Raw genomic sequence first — 14,949 nt, forward strand, 5'->3', positions numbered from 1 at the left:
TTCCAGGCTATTCTGGTCACTCCACAAGAAGGCTGCTCCTCTCCACTACACACCGGTATTATCAATCCTTTTAAAACTCTGCCAACTCAGTGAAAAGAAAAATGACTTGTGCGTGTGTGTGTGTGTGTGTGTGTGTGTGTTTCGCAGTTTTTTATTATTAAGTTGAAGTCATCTTGTTTTTTGGTTATTAATGTTTTTTAAAACTACCTATTTGTGGTGTTGGCAGTTTTTTCTACTTGGCCATATATCTGTTTTTTATTAACACCTCTTTGTATATTTAGAATATTAGCCCTTTATCATTTGATCACTTTTTGATTCCAGTTTTTTGTTTACCTTTTGATGTTTTTAATGGAGTGTTTTTCTGGTGGAAGTTGTAAATATTTAGTCTTGGTATTTATATAGTTTTTTCCTTCATGGTGTCTGGGTTTTGAATTAGGCCTTAAGTATTTGATCATATATTATTTTGGTATTTTTATAGTTTTGTTTTTTACTTTTAAATCTTTTATTCATTTGGAAGATATTTTGGAATAAGGGATGAATCTGATTCATCGCAGCCTGGGTCTGTGGCGCTATCTCTTTACATAAATATGCGGGAAGAAAGGGAGAGACATACATAGATTGTCAGACTGTGGCTGTATCATAAAGTTGGACATTTAAAAAAATGGAATCTTAATTAATACTTTTGGAGGGGATTAAAAAATAAAAATTTTGACACACATGGTTTCCCAGAAGAACAAATTCAAAAGAATGATATATGGTTAAGAAGAAATATTGAGATGTTAAAACCTACTTTTTATATGTATAAACATTAGACTATGCCTCTAATCTGGGGAAGAAGAAGGAAATGTAAATAAAATATCCAAGTTTGGTGTGTTTTGGTTTTATATTAATTACTGAAGTTAAAAGACATGCTTTAAGAAATAGAAAATCACTGTACTAACATCTATTACAATGATGCCAGTGGTTCTCATTTTTGAAAGTTTAACATGGGCTCACCCATGTGAGATGCCGATTCACATTTGAAAACAACTTCATCCCTGAAGATTTAGCATGCCCATTAAATTACACGTATTTAGTAGTTTTTTGCGTAACGAACAAAAGAAATTCTTATGTTGGAAAGCCTGGACTTGATTTCCCACATGTCTATCAGGTCTACTGGCTCAGGGACAGCAATGATTAACTGGGAGGGCACAGTGAACACTTGATTGAAACTCGTTGGTCCATTCAAACTTCTTTCCATGCAGGCAAGTCTTCTAATTCCCCTTACTGTTTTATTTAGTAATCCATTTTTGATGAGAAAATAAAAAAAACGTGATTTACATTTCTTATTGGTTTGCGTCATTGACATTTTATGCCTTAGTACATGCTTTGGAACATCTTTTTCAGCAACTGAGATAATGTTTTGCAGGGAAATGACTTAATAGGTGAAGGAAGTTAAAAAAAAACCCGACTTGTTCTCTGTATTACTAGAGCTGATTGTCCTTTGAATCTGCTATCTAGGTATATAACAATAAAATGTAGCAGAGGCTGTATTTGTGCAATCCTCAGTATTGCCCCATAAAGTCAGTATTACAGATAACTAAATCTCAGAGACGTTAAGCAACTAGTCTAATATTACACAGCTAGCAAAGACAGGATGCACTGAAGACAAGTAGTATCTTGTCTATCATTACTTCTCAACTATGTTCCTAGATGGTGACCTCCTTTTTAATTTGTTCCTTGTTTGTTTGTTTGTTTTTCTATTTCATAAATAATAGGTTTCTTTTCATTCTTTTTCTTTTACTGCTAGGGAATGACCACTCACATGTCCTCCTTGAGTTTCCTCCTAATAGTCAAAAGTGTTGAGTGGATTTTCCGTTAAGTGTCTTGCCATCCTGGCAATCTCATGTTTTGTGGCCTGATGTTTTGTGAGGGAGTTGGAAAGGTTAGACATGAAGGGAGGTTTCTGAGTTTAGGTCTCTGTTAACATTGATTTGTAGACAGTTTAGTAGTGGTGAGGAAAGATCTGGCAGATTAATCGGTATTTCTGTTGGTACTTTATGGTATTATCCATTGGATTCCCTCTATAGCTTGAATGACTCCTAATTAAATGCAGGGAATAGAAAGGGACAAAGGAAATTCTTGGAAGTAGAGATACTGCTTTGAGTTGGAGAATCTAATCACTTCTCCATGATCAGTGGACTTGGAATCCAGCCAAGTTCTGAATTCTAGTTTCTCTCCTTCAAAGCTGTGCATGATTAGCTATTTGCTGTAAATTTCTGCATCTCAGTTTCCTCATCTGTGAACTGGAATAAACCCGACTGTAGGTGATTGTGGTGAGGGTGAGACAGCACATGCGAAATCCCCTGGTCTGGGAAATATGAACCACTCAGTAGTTTTAGTCTCCTTCCTTTCCTTAGGGCTTGGCATCTTTTGTTAGAAAATCTTATAGGATTTAATACAATTATTTTATAGTATTTTTAATATCCTTAAGGGTCCTTTAAACATGCTGTAAGAATTCTGGGTAGACTATGCAGGATCCTGAACTAAGTGGGTGAACAGGATAAGCTTTATCTCACCATGATACCAGGTGTCAGTCCCAAAATGAGACCCAGAACCAAGACGTTCTAAGTCATGCGTTTGCTGCTTTATAGCAAACCTCATTGAAACCTACTATTTGTGGGGTGCCTGGGTGGCTCAGTCAGTTAAGCGTCTGCCTTTGGCTCAGGTCATGAGCTCAGGGTCCTGGGATGGAGCCCCCCATTGGACTCCTTGCTCAATGGGGAGCCTGCTTCTCCCTCTGCCTGCTGTTCCCCCTGCTTGTGCTCTCTCTCGTGCTCTTATTTTCTCTCTCTCTCTGATAAATAAATAAAATATTTAAAAATTTTTTAAAAATAAATTTAACATTGATACAATATAATCTAATCAGCAGGCCATACTCCCAGTTATGTTATATAACTTCCTGTTGACATACCAGCCACCCCTCCTCTCCATCTAGGATACAGCCCGAGGTCATGTATTGCAATTAGTTATCAACAGTTCCTGTTGTCTTTCATGTCCTTTGTCTTTCATATCCTTTGTCTTTTATAACCTGGACATTTTTAAAGCTATGTAGGCCAGTTGTTTTATAGAATGTTTGGGTTCATCTAACATTTCCTAATGATTTCATTCAGGCTGTGCATTTTTTGCCAGGAGTGCCACAAATGATATTGTGTCCTTCTCAGCATATATCAGGAATCACAGGATGTTGATTTGTTCCATTACTGGTGATATTAACTTTTGATCATTTGCTTAGGGTCCAGTCAAAGTTTGACTTGACACCATAAATAAACATGTGTGCTATGTTTGGGGAATCTTGAGCCTGATGAGTGCTGCCTGCCTAGTACCTATAATACTCATATTCTGCATTCTGTAGAACCCAGAAGACTCATTTCCCAAGTTGAGCATAGGCTCACCCATGTGAGACACCGATTCACAAGAAAGTCAGGAGAGAAAGAACTTTGAACAAAGGGCAGTCATTTTGCTGAAAAGGATGTCAGCAGAAACATTTGGGTTTGGAAACTGCAAGGTCCTGAAAAAAGTTGCAGCTGTGAACTGGACAGTTGGATTCCTGGCAGTGGCCCTTGGTGCCTCAACAGGCTTGTTTTCTTGTGTAGGTTTGCACTTTGTCCTGGAAGCTTAGCATTGAGCTTGGTTCTCTTGTCCTCCTGACAACTCTGTAATTCTCCAATCAGTATTTCTTCTATTAAAACACAATTTACACACAGTAAAATGTACCTATCTTAAGTATATAGTTCAATGGGTTTTGACAATTGTTTACACTTACGTTATTTCAACCCTTTATTTGTGTTTCAACCAAATAAAGTTACAGAACATTTCATCCCCCACAGAAAGTTCCCCTGTGTGCCTTTTATAGTTGCTATATGCTGAATGTCTGTGTCTCCCAAAAGTTCAAATGTTGAAATCCTCATTCCCAGTGTGATGGTGTTGAGAGGTGGGCCTTTGGTAGTTGATTAAGTCATGAGGGTGGAGCCCTTATGAATGGGCTTTATGCCCATACAAAAGAGAGCCCTGAGAGCTCCCTTGCCTCTTCCACCATGTGAAGTTATGGCAAGAAGACAGCTATCTACTGTAGTTCAACATAGTACTAGAAGTCCTAGCCTCAGCAGACAACAAAAAGAAATAAAGGGGATCTGAATCCACAAAGAAGTAGTCAACTCTCACTCTTTACAGATGACATGATACTTTATGTGGAAACCCAAAAGACTTCACCCAAAATTTGCTAGAACTCATACAGGAATTCAGCAAACTGGCAGGATATAACAATCAATGCACAGAAATCAGTAGCATTTCTATACACTAACATGAGATAGAACAAAGATAAATTAAGGAGTTGATCCCATTTACAATTGCACCCAAAACCATAAGATACCTAGGAATAAACCTAACCAAAGAGGTAAAGGATCTCTACTATAAAACTATAGAACTCTTATGAAAGAAATTGAGGAAGACACAAAGAAATGGAAAAACATTCCATGCTCATGGCTTGGAAGAAAAATATTGTTAAAATGTCTAGGCTACTTAGAGCAATCTATACATTCAATGCAATCCCTGTCAAAATACCATCAGCATTTTTTCACAGAACTGGAACAAGCAATCCTAAAATTTGTATGGGACCAGAAAAGAACTCAAATAGCCAAATGAATGTTGAAAAAGAAAACCAAAGCTGGTGACATCACAAATCCGGACTTCAAGCTCTATGACAAAGCTATAATCATCAAGACAGTATGGTACTGGCACAAAAACAGACACATAGATCAATGGAACAGAACAGAGAAGCCAGAAATGGACCCTCAACTCTATGGCAACTCATCTTCCACAAAGTAGGAAAGAATATCCAATGGAAAATTGACAGTCTCTTCAACAAATGGTGTTGGGAAGCTTGGCAGCCACATGCAGAAGAATGAAACTGAACCATTTTCTTACACCATACACAAAAATAGGCTCAAAATGCATGAATGACCTAAATGTGAGACAGGAATCCATCAAAATCCTGGAGGAGAATACAGGCAGCAACCGCTGCGACCTCAGGCCTAGCAACTTCTTGCTAGACACGTCTCCAAAGGCAAGGGAAACAAAGGCAAAAATGAACTGTTGGGACTTCATCAAGATAAAAAGCTTTTGCACAGCAAAGGAAACAGTCGACAAAACTGAAAGGCAACCCATAGAATGGGAGAAGATATTTGCAAATGTCTTATCAGATAAAGGGCTAGTATCCAAAATCTATAAAGAACTTATCAAACTCAACACCCAAAGAACAAATAATCTAGTCAAGAAATGGGCAAAAGACATGAACAGACATTTCTCCAAAGAACATACCCAAATGGCCAACAGACACATGGAAAAAATGCTCCATATCACTCGGCATCAGGGAAATACAAATCAAAAACCACAATGAGATACCACCTCACATCAGTCAGAATGGCTAAAATTAACAACTCAGGAAAGAAGAGATGTTGGCGAGGATGTTGAGAAAGGGGAACCCTCTTACACTGTTGGTGGGAATGCAAGCTGGTGCAGCCACTCTGAAAAACAGTATGGAGGTTCCTTAAAAAGTTGAAAATAGAGCTACCCTTTGACCCAGTGATGGCACTACTAAGTATTTATCCAAAGGACACAGACATAGTCATTCAAAGGGGCACCTGCATTCCAGTGTTTATAGCAGCAATGTCCACAATAGCCAAACTGTGGAAAGAGCCCAGGTGTCCACTGACAGATGAGTGGATAAAAAAGTGCACGCTCTCTCTCTCTCTCTCTCTATATATATAATATATATATTATTCAGCCATCAAAAAGAATGAAATCTTGACATTTGCAACTACATGGATAGCACTAGAGTGTATTCTAAGCGAAATAAGTCATTCAGAGAAAGACAAATATCAGATGATTTCACTCATGTGGCATTTAAGAAACAAAACAGAGGATCATAGGGGAAGGGAAGGAAAAGTAAAATAAGAGAAAATCAGAGAGGGAGACAAATCATAAGAGACTCTTAATTATAGGAAACAAACTGAGGGTTGCTGGTGGGGAGGTGGGGGGATGGGGTAATTGGGTGATGGGGATTAAGGAGGGACTTGATGTAATGAGCACTGGGTGTTATATGCAACTGATGAATCACTAAGTTCTACCTCTGAAACTAATAATACACTATTTGTTAATGAAATTGAATTTAAGTAAAAAAAAAAAAAAAGACGACAGCCATCTATGAACAAGGAAGCAGGCTTTCACCGGACATTGAGTCTGCGGACATCTTGATCTTGGACTTTGAGCCTTCAGAACTGTGAGAAGGAAATTTCTATTGTTTAAAAGCCACCCAGTCTGTGGTGTTCTGTTACAGCAGCCTGAATGGACCAAGTCAACATCCCCCCCCACCCCCCGCAACTCCAGAAGAAGCCACTACTCTGATTTTCATCACTAAAGATTAGTTTCACCTTCTTGAATCTGTAAGTTTGCTCTGACCAGGTTTGGGAATTTTCAGCCACCCCATTTGCTTTCTCTAATCCTCCCCCCAGAACTCTAATGATGGGAGTATATTACATCTTTTGTTGTTTTATTATAGCCCCAAACCCTGAAGGGGCTGTTCTTTTTTTTTTTTTTTTTTTTTTTAAGTCTATTTCTCTCTTGTTCAGATTGGGTAATTTCTATTGCTCTTTCAGTTCATAGATACTCTTTTTTTTTTTTTTTTTTTTTTGTCCTTTCCATTCTGCTTTGAGTACCTATTCCATATGAATTCTCAGTTGATTAGTCTTTCCATACATGGGTACTCTGGGGCCCTGAGGATTTGAGAGAAGGAAATCTTTTTTAGCCTGATGCTGAAAGAGCCACAGTCCTTCCCGAAGGAATGGTGGTGAGGAGTCAAGGTAGTGAGGAAAGGCTAGGAAAAGGAGATCACTTCTCAGCTCTTCCAGAATGAAAGAAATGAAAACACATCTGGGACCTTTATATTCAAATGTATAAACACCTGCTCCTGATAAATAATTTGGCCATAGTTGTGATTTGGATTGACTATAGCTCTGCTTCCTGCTTTTATGGGTGTCTGAAGGTTCTTAAAAGCCCGTTTATCTTTTTCATTTACTTTATACTGAAGCAAATTGTTGTGACATTGATAGAGCTGCTCATCAGCTCAGAGGTGATTTCTCTGGGGAGTTGGTGTAAAATGTTGCCCATGGAAGATAACAGGGTGACATTCAATCCAAATGGGAAGGAACTAACGGGTGATCATTAAGACCTAAGACAGAAGTCCTGGAGATACTGCACCAAGGAAAATGGGAGAACTTGATACCCACATCTATGATCCTAATACTTTTTCATTATAATTTACAGGTATTAGTAATTCATATGACAGGGCCCCTAGAATTACATAGTGTTATGAAAAGAACTAAATATACAGTTGGTAGGTAATGGTTAGTCACATTTAACTCCTTAGGCATATAGAGTCCAAGTTTTGTTACTTTTTTTTTTTTTAAAGAGTAGACTCAGAGCTACTTATTTATTTTTAAGATGCTCTAGAACCACTTGGTCATTATTTATTCACTGTAACTTAAGGGTAGTTGTAGGAGTAAATGCTTATAAAATAGGTTTTGAGGGTGTAACAGCTACGTTTTTATAATAAGAAGAAATAACACTTAAAAGCAAACTGTAAAAAAAAAATGTTTAACACAAATTAAAAAAATTAAGTGATCTATCCCTGAGTTTTCCTTTAAATTAGAAATAGAAATTTCTAGCTCTGTTTTTAATACTTCAAATCTCTTCTGTATGCTGACAAAAATGACACAGGAGTCTCTTGTAGATCCTGGCACTGGAATCACTGACCTGAGAACGTTCCCTGTGTTTCATAACTCAGGGCATTTTGTGGGCTCCAGAAATAATGTTTGTTTCTACTCAAAACTCACCAATCCTTGAATATGGGACTCAGGTTCATCTCAAAATCAAAACAAAAAAATTTCTGCAAATATTGTTGATAGCAATTTCCATAGAATAATACTAAGCAAAATATTCTTCAGTTTGTTTATACTTATAAAGGTAATGCTTCTGCATGGTAGAAGTGGAGTAATTCCATGTTGATCTTACCAACACTTCATGGAGATTGTCCTGGTTTAGTTACACTATATATTTGATAACATGTAATACATTATCTGTCATATGTACAAAACATATTATGAGCATTTGTGTTAAAAGAAAAAACGATAGCCCAATAACAAATGACATTTTATTATTCAAATGATCTTATAATGTCAACACCAATGCTAATAAAAATAGATAATAGGCATCAATGGCAAAGTCGGTTGTGTTTCACTTGAAGATTCCCACATTTCAAAGTAAGCCTTTGATAGATAGATGAAAATCCTCTATTATGTAGAGTTTTAATCTTTACCTATTAAACGCTGGGTAAGGCAAAGCCATCCCTATTAGCAGAGCAAGAAAAGCAGAAATGGAACAGATCAGTCTCCATACACATGGAGCTATGAGTAGTACCTTTCTATTCTTGCAATTTAAAGTGAAGAAAATTCTTTCATTTTACTAAGGTTTTTGAATGTTGAGATTGTGGGTTCTTTTCATATTGAATTTTGAGGGATGCTCCTTAGCTCTATTTCTAGGCTATTTGAAGCAATAAAGTTTAAGCTCGATGAGTCAGGATGGGGTTGGTAACATGGTGACCCTTTCTTTAAAAGCAAAGACATACAAAAAGGATGTTTCTGAAGAATATTTTAACAAACAGGAGCTTGCTTTGTATATACATGTCATTAAAAAAGACAAAATTTGGATTAATTGTTATATTCAGGAAATAGGTATTTCATTAATTTGCCCTTTACATGTATGTGAAAGAGAAGAATTTAAAGAGAGAGAGATTCCTTTTTACCTTAAGTAAGATTCTGACTTTCTGAGAACTTTCTAATTAGGCAAAATACTGGTTGATATATTTAGTCTTCTCACCAGGAACTGAAAAAAAAGTACATCTTGTACATTCATGAGAAACTGAAGTAGATTATTGGTTAATTACCTAATGAAACATCTGTTTAAACAGATGTTTTAGTTGAGAGAAGTGTAAACATGATTCTAAATTTACAAATATGTTGGTTATTCTTCCTTGTCTGGGCGGTTGAGCCAAAGTTTATGCAGATTAGAGGAAAGCCTGAGTCTGGAAAAATTCAAAGTATTAACATAAATGCAGATAAAGTAATGCAATAAAGTCAGTTGGCAATTATTTTAATAATTATTTACAGGGCCTTCTGTTGCTTTACTTCATTGCTCACATACAAGTGACTTGAGTTACTCCGTCTTCCTGGTCAAACGGTCCGTCGTCTAATTCCCGTAGGACACTGTCACTGCTGCTCAACCCGGAGAAGCTGCTGTACTGCGTGGGCCGCCTCTCCTTCGTCCAACACTCTCTCGAAGGAGAGAGCAGGCGCTCCTCAGTCAGGTTTCTGCTCTCTGCCGGTTGTGATGTGGCTGTGTCCAATCCAATGCTCCTGCTGGTGACTTTGTTCCTGTCCTCACCTCTTATATGCCGGCTGGCTTTCCTCTGAAACACAAGAGATTGGCAACCAGGAGTTAAAAAGATGGGTGCTTTCCTGTCCTTCTGACCTACCATAGACTGTATTCTGTCCGAAATGTCCTTTCCCTGCTTCTCTTCAAAATCCTGCTCAAGTTCAAGGACAAGCTCGGAGCCACCCTTCACATTCCCTCCGCCCCCCCAGGGAAGAATGAGCTCCCTCTCTGTTTCACAGCCCTTAGTCGCTTCTTAGCTCATCCTTCTCCTCATTGACAGGTTGGTTGTGTACATGTCTGGGCTCTCAGTGGTATCTCAAGAGAGAATCTTGTTGAGATCATACTTTGGGGAACAAAGTAGGGTAGAAATACATTACAGGTTCCATTTTTCTTCTTGGTGTTAGTCGGGATCCAGACAGCAGAAAAAGTGCTTCACCGGCCACCTTACACCCATTTCACGTAGGAATAGACTGCACAGAGGAGTCACAAATAATTCTGACCGTGTTTATATTGAAAGAATGGCTGGAGTGTGTTCTGGGTCAAGCAGACCACTCTCCTTGTCCTGCTACGGACCGTTTCCGCCTGACAAAGTCGGAATGCTCAGAGACTGGAGCAGCGCCTTCTGCAGACTCTCTGATAAACTGTGGATGTTTTTGCTGTGAAATACTTACTGAGGGCTGACAATGTCCTTGGTGCAGTTCAGAGTAAAGAGGACATGGTCTTTGCCAAGGTAACAAGTCAAATAAGGTATATAAATCAATAAAAGGAAATCTCGGAGAAAATGGTAGCAACTCAACAGGTGGATGTTCAGACTCCTGAGGAGATTTCCCTACAAGGGCATCTTTAATACTGATAACGTGACATTTTAGAATATGATCCCATACTCTTAGGTACAAAAATCTGAACAAGGATAAACAAAAAATGATAAAGATAAAATTTAAAAAGATAAACAAAAAAGTACAATAATTTCCCAATTTACAGAGAGTTTATTTCTTGGAAGTTCGTTTATATGTTAGTTAGGAACTAGGATTGTATTTTCCTAAATGCAAGAGCTACAATGATAAAACTTAGAAAAAAAAATGTAGAGATCAGATGCCCAGGCTGGTCTTATAAAAGTTTGTTAACCCATAGGTCTGTTGAACTGTAGTATATAAAATACAGGAGTATTTTCTATTAGCTTTCATGGCAAATACACAAAGCAAACAAAAGCTTTATTAAATTAGATTTAATATGCTACCATGGAACGTAACCACTGTTTATGACATTGTTTGTATAGGAAGAAGCAGCACTCAGCATGGTGCATAGAAAGGCGTGTGTTGAAAGTTCTTTGTCTTGGCCGAGTTATTGGAGTCCTTGGGCAAGTTCAAGGGAACAAGCGGGTCCTGCCTCAACAAAAGCCTTCGTGGTCCTGAGTCAGACATAGCTGCGGTGGTGACACTTCCATGGGCCCCCTTGTATTCACCAAATGCAAATATCAGATCTCAAATCCTTTTCCTTTTGATTCTCATTCACCAGAAGTATTGAATTTAATACAAATAGTGGAACCTGACAGCTTTATTCTTCGGGTGCTGGATTTGAGAATGGTACATTCTCTCTGGCACTGGTCAGTGAGGATATGGCCTTATGGCTGCAGGAAGGGCTGATGGGTACTGACAGACTGGGCTCCTTTCTCAAGCCTGACTGCTGGCTCCCTTTACCATGTGCATAAAGAATGCATTCACTCCTGAATGACCTCTCAATGTTGACTGGGAGAAAATAGGAAGGCAGGGATGCCTGGGAGCACTTGGCTGCCTGGATCTTTCCTTCCTCAACAGCAACAGGGCCAAATGTAAATTTTTAAATAAATTCCTTATTGTATGCCAGCCAGTAGAGGCCAATTCTCACATACTCAATGAGAATTTTCTTAGTAAAATGTGGGTGTTATTCAGAATAATATATTCTTAGTAATTTACTTTTAGATAAGTATTAATAAGTGAGCAGCCACCGAATGTCAATTTCAAATATTAGAAGATGACAGAGTACCTAGCATGGTAAGTCTATTTTCTTTTTCTTTTTTACCATATGACTCTTAATAAGTACATCTTCAGCATAGCTATTGCGTCCCCGACAGATCAAATTGCAATGTTCTCATAACTTAGAATGTAGGAGTCTGAAGCCCAACCAGTCCTGAGAGATCATCTACTATAACCCCTCATCCTACAAAGGTAGGACGCAGGCCCAGAAGGAAGACAGAATTTGTCCAAGGTCAGGGAATGGCTGGTCTCAGACTGGATCCCAAGTATCTTATCTCATTCTTTGCACACTGTATTACCCACAGCTGCAAAAATATGAGTAGATTTAAGGTCAAAGATTTGTGTGTTTCCCAAATACATTTTTCCTTCAGTTACAAAAATAATACACGTTCAGTGTAGAAAATCTGACAAAAACAAAAAAGCAAAACCCATCCACAATCCTATCCTGCAGAGATACCACTGTTAAAATTTGGCATATTTTACAGTGTTTCTTTCCCTAAATATGCGTGTATTTGCATATGCACACATAGATGTGTACAGTGCACTTTTCTACTTAGCCCTCTATTTTGAATATTTCTCTGTGTCAGTAAGGAGACTTTTCCATGATACATGGCCAGGCTTATTCATATATCTTCTCGGTTTTTTCTGATCATGTCACTATAAAATTGGAGGAAATTATACCAAGATCTGGATGCAGATCTAATGCCATTCTTGATAAAATATATTAATTTTGAGAATCATTCTCATTTGCTAAAAATGAGTGACCCATTTCAAATACATGAGACTCAGTGACCAGTCAGTTGAATTTAGGGTATCCTACCATTCTGGCTTCCATTTTTCACTGTCAGTGTCTTAAAAACAAAAAGGAAATAATGAAACCAGCAATCGTAAGACATAGTGTTGTCTTGGAAAGTGTTAATGATGGACAGAGTAGAAGAAGAGCTTAAAAAAATACGTTTTATAAAGCAGTAAAAACGTGGAGTTGACATTCAGGACTTCTCTTCCTTATGTGTCTCAGGCTTGGGGGAGGATAAGGAAGCCACTGCAAGCTGAAGTGTAACTCTAGTACCGCTTGGAAGAGTTAGAGGTTTTGAAATGTGGAGAGATACCACCCCTGTTTGCTCATAGAACTTGTTCCTGGGTCATCCCAGCTTGGGCTTGTCAAAATCACTCAAGTCTGGGAAGGAAAAGGGTGTAGTGGACGACCTTTCTAGCCAGCTTCCCTATCCACTTTCTTCTCTGCTGCTGTGTGGGCATGTGGCCTAATCAGAGCCAGCTAGGGTCCTTCCCTGGGATTGCCATATGGACTGTAGGATAAAGAAGCTCTTTCTTTTTTAAGAGGGGGGGGTGGGGAAGGGCAGAGGGAGAGGGAGAGAGAGAATCTTTTTCCTTAAAGATTTTATTTATTTATTTGAGAGTGAGAGAGAGCACAAGCAGGGTGGAGAGGCAGAGGAAGACGCAGACTCCCTGCTGAGATGGGAGCCCAACATGGGACTCGACTCGATCACAGGACCCTGAGATCATGACCTGAGCTGAAGGCAGACGCTTAACCAACTGAACCACCCAGGTGCTCCGAGAGAGAGCGTCTTAAACAAGCCCCATGCCCAGCACAGAGCCCAATGCGGGGCTCAGTCTCAGAACCCTGAACTTATGACCTGAGCCAAAATCAAGAGTTGGATGCTTAAATGACTGAAGCACCCAGTCACCCAAAGGAGCTCTTTTTTTTTTTTTTTTTAAGATTTAATTTATTTGACAGACAGAAACAGCGAGAGAAGGAACACAAGCAAGGGGAGTGTGAGAGGGAGAAGCAGGCTTCCTGACGAGCACGCAGCCAGATGTGGGGCTCAATCCCAGAACCCTGGGATCATGACCAGAGCCAAAGGCAGATGCTTAACGGCTGAGCCACCCAGGCGCCCCATAAGCAGCTCTTTGGATGAGGTGGTCACACTCACCTTATTAGAAGCCCGCTGCACATATGCACATAGAAGCTGAGACAAACAGATGAAAGAGAATGTCCTGGCAACCTTGAATCTCTGGTGTCGTTACCTGAGGGTTCTTTTCGCTCTTTTTTGATGTTATAAGCTATGCCAGTATCCTTCCCACCTAGAAGCCAATAACCTCTCTTACATACATAGGCTGTCCCTCCCTGGGGGTGTAAGGGACGGACACCAATAAGGTAATAGCATGGGTCTCCTAGAAAAGAGCTGTTCTCCAGTCTGAACCTTTTTTTTTTTTTTTAAGATTTTTTTTATTTATTTGACAGAGAGAGACAGCCAGCTAGAGAGGGAACACAAGCAGGTGGAGTGAGAGAGGAAGAAGCAGGCTCCCAGCGGAAGAGCCTGATGTGGGGCTCGATCCCGTAACGCCAGGATCACGCCCTGAGCCGAAGGCAGACGCTTAACGACTGAGCCACCCGGGCGCCCCTCCATTCTGAACCTTGCCCTGTGGCAGCAGGGACCATTCTTCCTCTTCTGCTCACACCAGGAAAAAGCCCATTTGCTTTGGGTGGAAAGCATTCCCTAGATGAAGAACCTCACTAAATATAAAAGCAAAATGCCTTTATCTTGATTTTTACTTAATGCTCCTTGAGATACTCAACATCCTCAGCTTACAGTAGTAGCTGATTTGATTTCACACGGACTTCAGTCGAGGATATTAACAGTTAATGAGTAAAGTATGACCTTTATGATTTTTAAGTAATTTCACATCAACTTCAAATGACTGAAAAAGGAAGAACACAGTTTAATAATTGTCTCACTGGAAGGTAAAGAAAGAAGTTAATGTGTACATTAAATATTTCTTAGTATTCGTATGATTTTATGATAGCTACTTTGGAAAAGATCTAATTTAGAACATTTTTCTGGCTGCTGCTTCTTTGCTTCTTAGTTTGTGTTAGAGAAATGATTCAACAGATGTGCCCGAGAAGCCTTTGCCTCCTGAAATCATTCACTTGGAGATATATTTTAAAGACAAGAATATTATTTGAATGTAAAACGACTCTAAAGAAGAAAAGTAAATTAAAATTGGAACCATTAACTTTAAACTCCTGTCTCCCTATATTCTCCATCTTTCTTTCAATAACAAAACTCCCTGTCAATGGCTTGCGATTTTTAGCTGGCCATGTGCTATTTCACGCTGGCACCAGCCACGTGGTTGCCCAGATGGCATATCCCAGCCTCCCTCGCAGACACTTGTGGTCAATGGGATGCGAGAAGAAATATGTGACTTTGAAGCATGCCTGGAATTCCTCTTTCCTGCTTCTTGCTGGCTGGGCATAGCAACAAATGTGACAGCAGCCCTGGGTCCAGGGGCGAAAGCCAAATACTGAGGGCAGCAGAGCTGACCAGTCGTGAAGCAGAGCCTTGCCCCACCCTAGAGGGCCTCCCCATCTTTAGACGATTACAAGAGA

General features: G+C 39.2%; 1 protein-coding gene and 1 non-coding gene across 3 annotated transcripts in view; one reads left to right on the plus strand and one right to left on the minus strand.

The window, feature by feature from the left end:
* The window catches only part of LOC113250623 (uncharacterized), an 87,366-nt gene that overhangs the window by 5,091 nt on the left and 67,326 nt on the right, over positions 1–14,949 (plus strand). The gene's annotated exons all lie outside the window — the stretch shown is intronic.
* RFTN2 (raftlin family member 2) overlaps positions 8,231–14,949 on the minus strand; it is a 66,525-nt gene continuing 59,806 nt past the window's right edge. For both annotated transcript variants that reach the window (XM_026492253.4, XM_048213999.2), the window contains one exon: positions 8,231–9,562. In XM_026492253.4, coding sequence (XP_026348038.1) covers positions 9,290–9,562 — 273 coding nt within the window. In that variant the 3' untranslated portion in view covers positions 8,231–9,289. The remainder of the gene's footprint in view (positions 9,563–14,949) is intronic.

Source organism: Ursus arctos, unplaced genomic scaffold (genome assembly GCF_023065955.2).
Source record: "Ursus arctos isolate Adak ecotype North America unplaced genomic scaffold, UrsArc2.0 scaffold_1, whole genome shotgun sequence".
NCBI classification, from domain to species: Eukaryota; Metazoa; Chordata; class Mammalia; order Carnivora; family Ursidae; genus Ursus; species Ursus arctos.